Raw genomic sequence first — 12,381 nt, 5'->3', positions numbered from 1 at the left:
TGCATGGAAACAATGTGGTTCATGGAGCTAATGTGGTATATTCTGCATTGTGTGTGGAAGGACACAAAATCTAAGTGACCTGGGTTCTAGTCCCAACCTGTAACTTGTTTTATGACTTTGGGCAATTCACTTTCTTTCTCTGGATCTTACTTTACTCATCTACAAAATGAGCACTTTAAATGTAATGGTTTCCAAGACCTCTTTATCTCTAAGATTCTATGCTGCAGAAGGTGGAGTAAATGAAGCTCAAATGCAATAAAGTTCTGAATCCTTTGTGAACCATAAAATGAGTAAGGGGAGAACGGAAGAATAAAAGTCACTGCATGTGTGTAGCTCTTTGTAAACCACAATGAGCAGCACACACAGCAGTGACTCTCATTCTTTTAAGGAATCTAAATGACATATGAAGCTAAGAATCCTGGCATGGGGCCTTAGAGTTAGCATGAGCATCCAGCTTCCTTTATGGCCTCATTGGAGTCCCAAAGACCTCAGGGATGAGTTGATTCAGTTCCAGTATTTCTTGAGCACCCATAATGGCCCAGCCAGTATCAGGCCTTGGAGAAACCAAGACAGATATGTGGAAACATTTACAGTCATGAAATTACAAGGCCAAACCCAATACCACAGTGACCCTTGAGGACCTCATAGGAATGAGGTTCTCTCAATGGGTGCCAAACACAGGAGACCAGACCACACCTCATCCCCCTCCCATCTGCCATTGCATACCCCAGCACTTTGTAAACTCTCCAGAACTTGGAGTCAGGGAGAGGGGGATGGAAACCCCAAGAAGATGAATATTATTTCTCCCACCGCTGGAACAATAGCTTGAAATGGAAACTAAGTTCAGTAACTGAGAAATGAAGTTACAGTTGTTTCAGGAAACAAGGAGTTTCTCTAATAGAGAAAAATGGAGGAAAACCTACTTTTACTGAGAGCTGACAGGTTAAGGCCCTGGTAAGGAATTAAGGTTTAGCTGATGTCTGAGGATGAGAGGAGTCACCCATGCAAAGAGCCAGGAAAATGACATTTCAGGCAACAGGATACCAGGCACAGAGGCCTCAGGTCAGGAAAGCACTTCACATTTTCTGAAGAGCTGGAAGGCTCCTATGGTCACAGTAAAGTGCACAGGAGAGGTAGAGAGGAAATTGAGAAATAGGCAAAGGACAGTCCTAGGGAGTCCTGCAGAAAGTGTTTACTTCATGCTCAGTGCAATGGGAATGCTTGGATTCTTACTGGGGAGTGGTGCAGTTGTAGGAGTTTTGGAGTTCATCACTCCAGTGTGTGTGTAGCTTGAGGTGACCAGAAAGGAAATGGAAGAAGAGGTCTTTGGGGTGAGAATGTCTGGGAACTCACAGGCTGGGAGCGAGGGAGAGAAAGAGAAAGAGAGAGAGAGAGACTGAGAGAGAGATAGAGAGAGAGAGAACAAAAAACCTTCCCTTTAGAGAGCAGCAGGGAGTATAGTGTCCCCAAGGAGAATTTCAGGTTGAGGATACTGGGAAGGGCAGGGGTTGAATATGGGGCTGAGACAGCAAAAAGAGGGAGAATTGGGGAAAGGGAGAAGTGGAGACTTGGGTAAATGGAGGGATGAGCAGATTCTGGGAATAATGAATGACTAGAGAGTTCTGGGTTTCTGGAGTGATAGAGATTTCATCTCTAGTACTTAGGTGCAGATTTGGGTGCTAGTATTTTCCTTAAGCATTTAATCAGAGATGAAACAGAGTGGGGTTAGGTAGGACATTTGGGTGGGTGGGTACAGCTGCACCAATGGGCTCTAGTACCTGCGATAACAAAGTTCCAGGCAGCAGTTCCAGAGGGCTTCAGGCAGAAAGTAAAGGATACCGTGGGTTTTTGAGGTGGTTCTTCTCCCATTTGGGGAAGGGGTAGGGAGCTATGCAGTTGGTGGAGGGAACTTACTAACTGATGAGAGCTCCCTGCTCCTGGCCTTGTGGGGAAGCGGGCCGCCTGGATAATGGAGGGGAAGGCTTCCTGGCTCTTTCGAATTCCTTCCAAAAGGCGGGAAGGCCACTTGGTGGACTTCTACAGCTAGACAGTCAGGGACCAGGGTAGTGGAGAGGTGAATCCTGTGGCTAATGTGTGATGAGGTTTTATTAGTTTCTCTACTAGGACAGATTTCTATAGTTTGTAATTCAGGGTAATAATAGATTTTATCTTTTTTTTTTAATTGGAGTTCAATTTGCCAACATATAGAATAACACCCAGTGCTCATCCCGTCAAGTGCCCCCCTCAGTGCCCGTCACCCAGTCACCCCCACCCCTCATCCACCTCCCTTTCCACCACCCCTTGTTCATTTCCCAGAGTTAGGAGTCTCTCATGTTCTGTCTCCCTTTCTGATATTTCCTACTCACTTTTTCTCCTTTCCCCTTTATTCCCTTTCAGTATTTTTAATATTCCCCAAATGAATAAGACCATATAATGTTTGTCCTTTTCTGATTGACTTATTTCACTCAGCATAATCCCCTCCAGTTCCATCCACGTCGAAGCAAATGGTGGATATTTGTTGTTTCTAATGGCTGAGTAATATTCCATTGTATACATAGACCACATCTTCTTTATCCATTCATCTTTCAAATAGATTTTATCTTTACAATGATGAGCAACCTGTATTTTTAAGCATGAGGGGTGAGGGATGGGGTGGAGGAGAGGTGGTGACACAGTATTTTCAGAAGACTGGCTTGGAAGACCTTATGAGGGGTTGGATTGAAGAGCATTTACTGAGGGAGATCTGGGCATGGTTTGTGAAAGTGCATGTCATAGATGGTGGCAATGAAAAGGGAGATGCTGAAAGATGTGACAAGGAAAGAAAGAAAAATATTTGATGGCTTGGTGTGATGGTTAAACAGAAATCAAGGAAGCTAGCAAGGTTTTACTTAAGCCAGCTTTACCACCCTCTCTGCTTCCCTACAGTTTGCAGATGGGAGCCATTTGATTGCCTATTGTCATTCTTGGATCCTTGGCACTACAGAAAGAAGTCACAGCCCCTGTCCTGTTGGAATTTGCAGCCCACAAACCAGCACAGTTCATAGGAGGCAGATATGTATTTAGGGATGGGGTTAGAAATTATTATTGTTAGAGGCACCTGAGTGGCTCAGTTAGTTAAGCATCCACCTTTGGCTCGGGTCATGGTACCAGGGTCCTGGGATTGAGCTCCTTCAGGCTCCCTGCTCAGTGAGGATCCTGCTTCTCCCTCTGCCTCTGTTGCTCCCCCTGCTTGTGTTTTCTCTTTCACTCTCTCTCTCTCTCTCAAATAAATAAAATCTTTAAAAAAATTTATTTATTTATTTATGATAGTCACACACACACACACACACAGAGAGAGAGAGAGAGAGAATGAGAGAGAGGCAGAGACATAGGCAGAGGGAGAAGCAGGCTCCATGCACCGGGAGCCTGATGTGGGATTCAATCCGGGGTCTCCAGGATCGCGCCCTGGGCCAACGACAGGCATTAAACCGCTGCGCCACCCAGGGATCCCTCAAATAAATAAAATCTTAAAAAAATTATTTATTGTTAAATAAATTCTCTGTTAATTTGGGTCTCAGTGAGGTGGGGTTTTTTGGTTTTTACTCTCTTCCCAGCCAAGTTTCCTTGAATTTGGTATGATAGGCAATGTGTGGTCAGTACAATTCCTGAAATTCTGTGTAGCAACCTTTCTGTGCCTCATCCAAGTTGCTGGGGACTCTAGGGGGCCACAGCTATGGGTGAAGAGTTATGACACTGGTAAGAGAAGCCAGCACCCTCTGATCATTGTATCCTGCCATTCCGTCAGTATCCTCTTGAATCAAGTACTCTAGTAACACCATTATTACTCAGCTTAGATTTGAACAAATGTTTATTTAAAAAGCTCTACCATGTGGAAATATCAATGAAGGTACCTTGAGGAGTTCTGGATATTTGTAATCAGGGCTTCGTCATTTGGTATCTTGAAAGGATGTCATAATTTTTCTGTAGTTTTGCCAATTCAGAGTTCATGAGCTTCTTGGTGGCAGATACAGACTTACTAAATTCACACCAGAACGAAGTATAAACAAATGCCAACCTCTTCATTTATAAAGTTTAGCTTTCCTTTTCCAGAGAGCCAAATGACCCCTCTTTTGAAGCTGAAATGGTCTCAATCATTTGCTTGGTAATTGTGGTATTAGGAAAGAGAAGAAGAGCATACCAAAAAGCACAGTAATGTTTATGTAAAGTGTGCAATACATCAAACACTGTTTTGAGGGACACCTGGGTGGCACAGTGGTTGAGCGTCTGCCTTTGGGCCCTAGAGTCCCACGATCGAGTCCCACATCACGCTCCCTGCATGAAGCCTGCTTCTTTCTCTGCCTATATCTCTGCCTCTCTCTCTGTGTCTTTCATGAATAAATAAATAAAATCTAAAAAAAGAAAACAAACAAACAAACACTGTTTTGAGAATTCACCTAGTTAACTTCTCACAACAATCCTACAAGGTGATGGTCTGATGCAAAGTATGAGCTCTGACCAAGTGTGATATGGTTTGGGTGATGTTTCATCTGTACACCAAAAGATCCCTCAAAATATCTCTTCACCACAGCAGAGCCTTCCCGTGTACCCTGAGACCCACATGCCCATGGAAGTGCTGGATGGACAATGACCAATTCCTGAACCTTATTTCTTTTTTTTTTTTCTGAACTCTATTTCTAAGGTCACTTTTCCTTTCTCTTAAAACTATATTTCTTTAGATCTGTTCGTGCTCCTGATCAAGATAAAATAAAGTCACTGATATGGGTCCTATCAGTCTTCTTGTCCTGGCCATTTGAGTTGATTTAATAGGCTCAATCCTCATGAACTCAGTCATTTAATTAGCAAATGTTAATGATGCTTTGTTTGTGCCAGACCCTTTGTTGAGCCCTGGGAAACAGAAATGAATCAGACATAAGTCTTGACTTGGCACTCTGTCTATAGTTGAGTCTCTTGATGTTTGAAGGTAGCTCAGCTGCTGCAGCCATCAGCAAGTCCCACCCAAGAACCTACCTTACATATCATCTCCCCTATCAGTCAATGATCCCTGCCTATCCTGTAGGTAATAAGAGGGAGTGAGGGTTGGAACCTGAGGTTTCAGGTCTGGTTGTGGCCTTCTGTGCTCCAGGGGCCTTACTCAGAGGCCCTGCCCCAGCCTGTTAACTTGAGAAAAGCCCTCTTAACATCTTTGTTTCTAAGGCTATAGATGATGGGGTTGAGAAAGGCAGAGATAACATTGTAGAACAGAGCCAGTTTCTTGTCCCGCTCTGGGGAGGCATTGGCCCCAGGGTTCATGTACATAAACATGGCAGGCCCACAGAACATGGTGACCACAGTGATGTGGGAGGCACAGGTGGAGAAGGTCTTGAGTCGGCCTTGGGCCGAGCAGATCTTCAAGATAGTGGCAAAGATGCAGACATAAGAGGCCAGAATGAAGGAAAGAGGTACCAGGAGAAGGATGAAACCCAGGATGAAATCTACTTGGTCGTTGAGGGATGTGTCTGCACATGCCAGCTTCAGAACAGCAGGGACCTCGCAGAAGAAGTGATTGATCTCATTAGGGCCACAATAGGGCAGGCGCATTGTGAAGACAGTGTAGACCAGGGAACAGCTGATTCCCCACAATCCACAAAAGACCACCATTGCCCCACACAGCCATGGGGTCATGATAACCTTGTACCTGAGTGGGTAACAGATGGCTACATATCTGTCATAGGCCATGACGGAGAAGAGCCAGCCCTCAGTGATGCCCAACACCAGAAAGATGTACATCTGAGCCACACACCCAACATAAGAGATAGTTTTCTTCTGGCAGATCAGATGCACCAACATCTGGGGCACAGTGGTGGTGACATAGCTCATGTCCAGCATGGAGAGGACACTGAGGAAGAAGTACATGGGTGTGTGGAGGCGGGAGTCCAAGTAGATCAAGGTGATAATGAGCCCATTGCCCACAAGTGTAGAGAGGTAGAGAAAGAGGAAGATATTGAAGAGGATTGCGTTAATTTGGGAATCCCTGGAGAAGCCCAGAAGAATGAATTCAGACACAGAGCTGTGGTTGTCCCAGGGGAAGTTCTGCATTCTCCTTCAGCTGCAGAAAGAGAAATGAACCTACTAGTGGCCAAATGTAAGATACACATTCAGCTATCATGACCGTTCAGTTGCTGACAAGGTCAGTGGTTCCTTGGATACTACTTGGAACTAATATCTGGTCAGAGACTGAGGACGAGCCAGGGCGAGGCTAAATTTCGGGAGGGGAGGGAAACCTTCATGGAATTTTCTGTTTTTCAGACCTAAATCTTTTTAAGACTGACAGAGTCTTATTTTGTTCTCTTAGTCACAGCAAGGCCACCTGCTTTCTTGTCTTTAGGAGCTACCATTACATAGCACATTGCTTGGGGTTCTTCTCCCCTAGTCCTGGACATTGAGTGGGATGATGATCTGAAGCTCTCCATCCCTCTTCTCAAAAAAAAAAAAAACCCACAACCACTCAGAAACCTTTTCTTCGGTGCTTTAACTTTCTGATCATTACAGATATTTAGAGGGAGTAAGCCAGAAATGTGAAGAAGATATATGAATCCAGAAATGTTAAAAGTTTTTATAAAATTTTAACCATGTTTGTGTTTCTTGAATCTTTTGGGTCTCTGGAAGCTTCCTCACATGTAATTTTGAGATGAAGTTGTTCACCATTCAGCCTTGTCCTGACCTTACCCACAAATGAAGGGAAGGGTCTTCCCGCTTGTCCCTAAAACTATAATAGAGTCAGAATAATAGCTAGGGTTTTGTTTGTTTTTGCTTAAAGGCAGCTTTAGCATCTCTGAATCCCTGCAGCCTGGTGAGTATACCCCTCCCAATGGTAATCTATCCTTTGGAGTTCTTTCTTTCTTGCAGTTGAGATTTATGACAGGGAGAGAGACACATTTAAGGACTGTGCGTGGATTTAGTTTATATCTTAAAAGTTGGGGCTGAAAAAAAAGTTAGGGCTGATTCCTTGTTTGTGGTGTCATAGGAGTTGGTGTATTCTAGGGGAACATGGGATTTGGAATCAGAAGACTGGATTCAAGTCTTGGTACTTGGACTGTGACACTGTTCATGTAATTTAATCTCCTTGAGCCCCATTTCCTTCTCTGTAAATTCTACATAATACCTACCAGGAAGAGATCCCACGAGAAGTAATACATAATAAGTGTGAAGTACCTATCACTGTGACTAGCACAGAGCAGGAGCTCAGTAATGTTAAGTTCCCATCAAATCCCCTTCCTCATGGTGTCATCATGAAATGGTCAACAAACACTGATTGAGTACCTTCTACCTACCAGGTTCTGTTCTAGAAGCTGAAGAGACAAGGAACAACAAGTTATATTCTTAATCCTCAAGGAGCTTACAGTCTGGTTGGAGAAATAGAGGAATAGAGGAACAAACGACATTTCAATGTATTTAGCACTATGATGGAAATATGTGCTAGCAGTCAAAGCTCTGTGCTAAGCACTAGGGATACAATAATAAAAATCTCTGTCCTCAAAGACCATGCACAGGAAGGAGGTTAATAAACAGTGAATGATAGTCCAATGATAAGTGCTGATGGAAGTAAGTACAGGGTGTCACAGGAGCCCACTAAAGAAGCACCTAGGTAGCCTTTGGGAGCTAGACTTCTCCAGGAAGAGAACACATGATGTGAATCTTAAAAGATGAGCAGAAATTAGCTAAGCAAATAACTTAAGGAAGAATTGTTTTGAAAGATGGAGTAGCAGGTGTAAAAAGCCATAACTAAGAGAGAGCTTTGTGCAACTATGGAGCTTTGTCTGAGGGCAAGCTAGTCTGCATGGGGCAAGAGGGAAAAGGTTATAAAAGATATTGTATACCCTGATAAGGAGCATGGAGTTGTTCATTTAGGCCATGGTAAGTTGCAGATGAGTTTTAAGCAAAAAGGCATTGGAGGAAGACCAGTTGAGGAGTACAGGAAAAAGGTAGAAGCAACATAACATTCTACACAACAAAGAAGACAAGAGAGATTAGAGAGAGGCATAGGAAATTGACTCAATATAACTTGGTATCTGAGAAGTACAAGGTGAGAAAGAGGGAGGGAACAAAGAGGAGCTTAAAGTTTCAGGCAAACATTAAAAAAAAAAAACCTGTGCAGAGATGGAGGAGGGAAAGATGGCATGGGGCAGGAAGTGGCTGGAAGGTAATATTAAGTCTGTTACAGACATAGAGCTTGAAACATGGAGTAGCCTGAGGATCTGACCATCAGAGAATAGGACAGATAGCCTTGAAACTCAGGAAAGAGATTTGAGCAGAAGATCAAAATTTGGGGGGTAATTAAGGCCCAAGATGGATGAGAACTCTCTGGAATAGCTCAGGAGAAAGAGGAAAGGATCAAAAGCTGCATGCAACTTGGGGAATGAACACTGGATAGATCAGCAGGGAAGAGCCAGGGCTTGAGCAAGAGGATCAGGGAGGCTTGTTGCCACAAGCTGAGGGAGCTGACATCTCCAAAAGGGCATATGGTGCCAGACACTAAAGAGAAGGCAGAAGGAATAAAACTTTAGAAGTCTAATAATGTGGAAGTTGTTCTTGGCTTGGAAGTGGGAAATGTTGGTGGAGTGATGAAGGCAGAAATCAGACACCAGTAGGTTTTGGGTAGTGAACTAGGCTGTAAAGTGGAGAAGGGAGGAGATATATGATTGGGACATATGATGGAAGGAGGTTTTTGCTTGTGTTGCTGTTTTCTTAAGATAGGAGGGAGTTCAGAATGTACATAGACTGTGGGAGAAGTCAAAATAGAGAGAGAGAGAGTGACATTGTAAGGTCTCTGAGGAAGCAATGGGACCAAATGCACAAGTCATGAGAGGCAGCTTCAGGAACAGTAGAAATGGAAGGGAAGGAGGTAAGAATGAGTTGGATACAGATCATTTAACTGTGACCACCAGAAAATTCAAGATCATCTTCCCATGGATCAGTCTCATGGATTCTTCCTTCACAGCCTCTCATGTAGATGGTTAGGAAGACAACCTAATTCAGTGGTTGAAAGTAGAATTTCAGGTCTCAAATGGATAGACCAAGAAGCCGATGTCAAGAAACCTGCCCTACGACCCAGCAATTGCACTATTGGGGATTTACCCCAAAGATACAGATGCAGTGAAACGCCGGGACACCTGCACCCCGATGTTTCTAGCAGCAATGGCCACGATAGCCAAACTGTGGAAGGAGCCTCGGTGTCCAAGGAAAGATGAATGGATAAAGAAGATGTGGTTTATGTATACAATGGAATATTACTCAGCTATTAGAAATGACAAATACCCACCATTTGCTTCAACGTGGATGGAACTGGAGGGTATTATGCTGAGTGAAGTAAGTCAGTCGGAGAAGGACAAACATTATATGTTCTCATTCATTTGGGGAATATAAATAATAGTGAAAGGGAATATAAGGGAAGGGAGAAGAAATGTGTGGGAAATATCAGAAAGGGAGACAGAACGTAAAGACTGCTAACTCTGGGAAACGAACTAGGGGTGGTAGAAGGGGAGGAGGGCGGGGGGTGGGAGTGAATGGGTGACGGGCACTGGGGGTTATTCTGTATGTTAGTAAATTGAACACCAATAAAAAATTAAAAAAAAATCAAATGTTATAGCACAAAGCTAAAATCCTCTGTCCCTTCCTTGGGTTCAAAAAGCCAACCACAACAGCTCAGGTGGGAGAGCAGTTCACTGGGCAATAACTGAGGACTGGAAGTGGATCAGTGTAAGGAAACTTTCTAAAAAGTCAATATGAGTAACATCATTGATAAAAAAAAGAAAATCTCAAAAAAAAAACCCAGTAACATCATTGAGAAAGGATGCTGACAGATCATGAAAGGTGTCATGGAATTGTGTCTGCAGTAGTCACACTTCGTGTGGGGTGTCTTTCTCACTTCTGGGGCCACATTTCAAAGGGAGTGTAGAGTGGTGCCTGAGTGGCTCAGTTAGCAAAGCCTCTGCCTTCAGCTCAGGTCATGGTCTCTGAGTCATGAGATGGAGCCCCACATCAGGCTCCCTGCTCAGTGAGGAGTCTGCTTGTCTCTCTCCCTCTGCTCCTTCCCCCCTGGCTTGTGTTCTGTTTTTCTCATAAATAAATAAATAAATAAATAAATAAATAAATAAATAAAATCTTTAAAAAAAATAAAGGGAGTGTGGATATATTGAAACAGTTTACAAATAAGGGTCTAGAAGCCACATCATATGAGAAAGAGTCGAAACAATTGGGGACGTTTGCCATGTGGAGTCAAAGGTGAAGGGCATTCTGGAAGCTGAGAGCCAACTTTCTAAAAGGCTTTCATGTGAAATATGGATAAGACTTGTTCTGGGTGGTCTCAAGAGGTACAGTTGGGAGTTACACTAGGGAGGCAAGATCCTCACTAATGTGAGGGAAGTCCACAGATAGAAACAGCTGGTCTGGAAGGTAGTGAACTTGCTGACCCCCTGAGAGGATCAAAGAAAATGTCAAAATACATTGTGACCAATCTGCTGATGGGCCAGGAGTGCCTCTGGTCTACTCTATCTGGAAGAGGTGAAGACTTTGCCACCCCTCTGTGCTCTCCTAGTTCCATCTGGACCTGATGTCTGATGCCTGGACAATTGCAGTAGGCTCTCAATAGGCATCCCATCTCCAGTCCTTGCTACAAACTCAGTGACTAGAATATGGTACAAGATTGAGGAAAAGAGGGGTGTAGAGTGGGAAGGGATAGAAGGGTCAGGAATAGGTGAATGGGGCTCCAAGTCCACTGGGAGCCTCCTCTCCAGCCATCCCAGGGCTTGGCCTAGAGCTGTACCGGAGAAGAATAAGAGGATGTCAAGTATCCTGTTTGAAAGCAATCACTTCCTTCCCCTTCTCAGATAAGAACATTGCAAATATTCCCAGTTCTAACATCCCACTCCAGCTCCTGTCTTCTATAACTTGTCATCCCCACTTTCATCTCTCCTATGAGGGCCTTGTCCTATATCCTCTATGGAGCGCGAACTGCTTCAGCTCCATGGCAGTAAGCCTTCACTTCCTTCCACCTCTTTCCCCCCTCAACTGAGGAGCACACCCACAAGACAAAAAAGGAGGGAGAGAGAAGGACAAAGAGAGGTCACAGTACAAAGAGAAATCAATGACACAGGATGACAGGGGTCAGGAAGCAGAGAAGGTGCCCAGGAGGATCTGATGTGGATGGAAAGGAGGCAGGCAGGCATCCAGAGACACAGGCGGGGACAGACGGGGAGCATCAGGGAAGCATGCCCAGAGGTGGGACTGCATGGCCCCTGCCTCTGCCCCTTCCCTCCTTACCTTGCATTGGGCTCAGTGTGGGATGAGCCAGGAGCCTACTGGGTCCCTCTTTCATATTCTGCTCCTGATCCTCAGGGAAGAGAAATCAAGTAGCTTCTTAATGAGTCTCTGCCATGGGATTCTCCAGGTCCCATCTCAGACCTCCTAATCAGTTTACCTCCCCAGACTGGCACTCAAGCCTACACGTCCAGGCCCCCTGACCCTCCCAGATCAGCACTGCCTGCTCTCCATGAGGCCCATCCTACTCTGCCTTGGAGTCCAAAGGGACAGATGGATGGATGCCAATTACCATGACTGCATGGATTGAGAGGTGCAAGAGGAGAGGGTCAGGCAGGCAAGCCAGGGCAGGTTTCCATGGACCATGAAGAATCCACAGGGGTTTTGGGGAAAGGAGGATATCAGGCTCTCAGTCCTCAGGACTCTGATGCACTCTCTCATCATGCCCTGCTGGATACTAGCCTGTGTTGTGTTCTGACATCCGGTGGACCCACAGACTGTGGCTCCTTGCAGGGAAGAGCCAACTATTGTGAGATACTTCACAGAACCTGCCTCAGGATGAAACAACTGATAAGTATTCCACATGGGAGCGAAGCCCTGAACAGTTGGAAGGCCTGATCTCAAATCTTTGTTCTGCCACTTACTAATAGTGTAGTATTGGGCAGGGTACCGACCTCCATGTACCTCAGTTTCTAGACCAGTAAAATGGGGGCAATAACAGGGGTCTCTGGGTGGCTCATCAGTTAAATGCCTGCCTTCAGCCCAGGGTGTGATTCTGGGGTCCCGGGATCGAGCCCCATGTTGGGCTCCCTGCATGGAGCCTGCTTCTCCCTCTGTCTCTCTGCCTCTCTCTCTCTTTCTTTCTGTGTGTGTGTGTGTCTCTCATGAATAAATAAATAATTTTTTTTTTAGAAATGGGGCAATAACAGTGTACGGTAGCTGTGAGAATTAAATATGATTAGCTATGAAACTGATGAGTAAAATACACATATCATTTTTTTAAAATGATTTTATTTATCTCATTCATGAGAGACACAGGGAGAGAGGTAGAGGCAGGCTCCGTGGGGAGCTTGATGCAGGACTTGA

The 12,381-nt window shown here is 44.6% G+C and overlaps 1 protein-coding gene across 1 annotated transcript; it reads right to left on the bottom strand.

Annotated features, from left to right (window-relative positions):
* Positions 1-5,127: 5,127 nt before the first annotated feature.
* Positions 5,128-6,075, bottom strand: OR13P5 (olfactory receptor family 13 subfamily P member 5). Its single transcript, NM_001388550.1, is given in 1 exon segment — positions 5,128-6,075. A coding segment is annotated over 1 exon segment (948 nt).
* Positions 6,076-12,381: the final 6,306 nt, after the last annotated feature.

Source organism: Canis lupus, chromosome 15 (assembly GCF_011100685.1).
Source record: "Canis lupus familiaris isolate Mischka breed German Shepherd chromosome 15, alternate assembly UU_Cfam_GSD_1.0, whole genome shotgun sequence".
Lineage (NCBI taxonomy): Eukaryota > Metazoa > Chordata > Mammalia > Carnivora > Canidae > Canis > Canis lupus.
The sequence above is the reverse complement of the archived record's forward strand: the minus strand, read 5'-3'. Positions and strand labels throughout refer to the sequence as shown.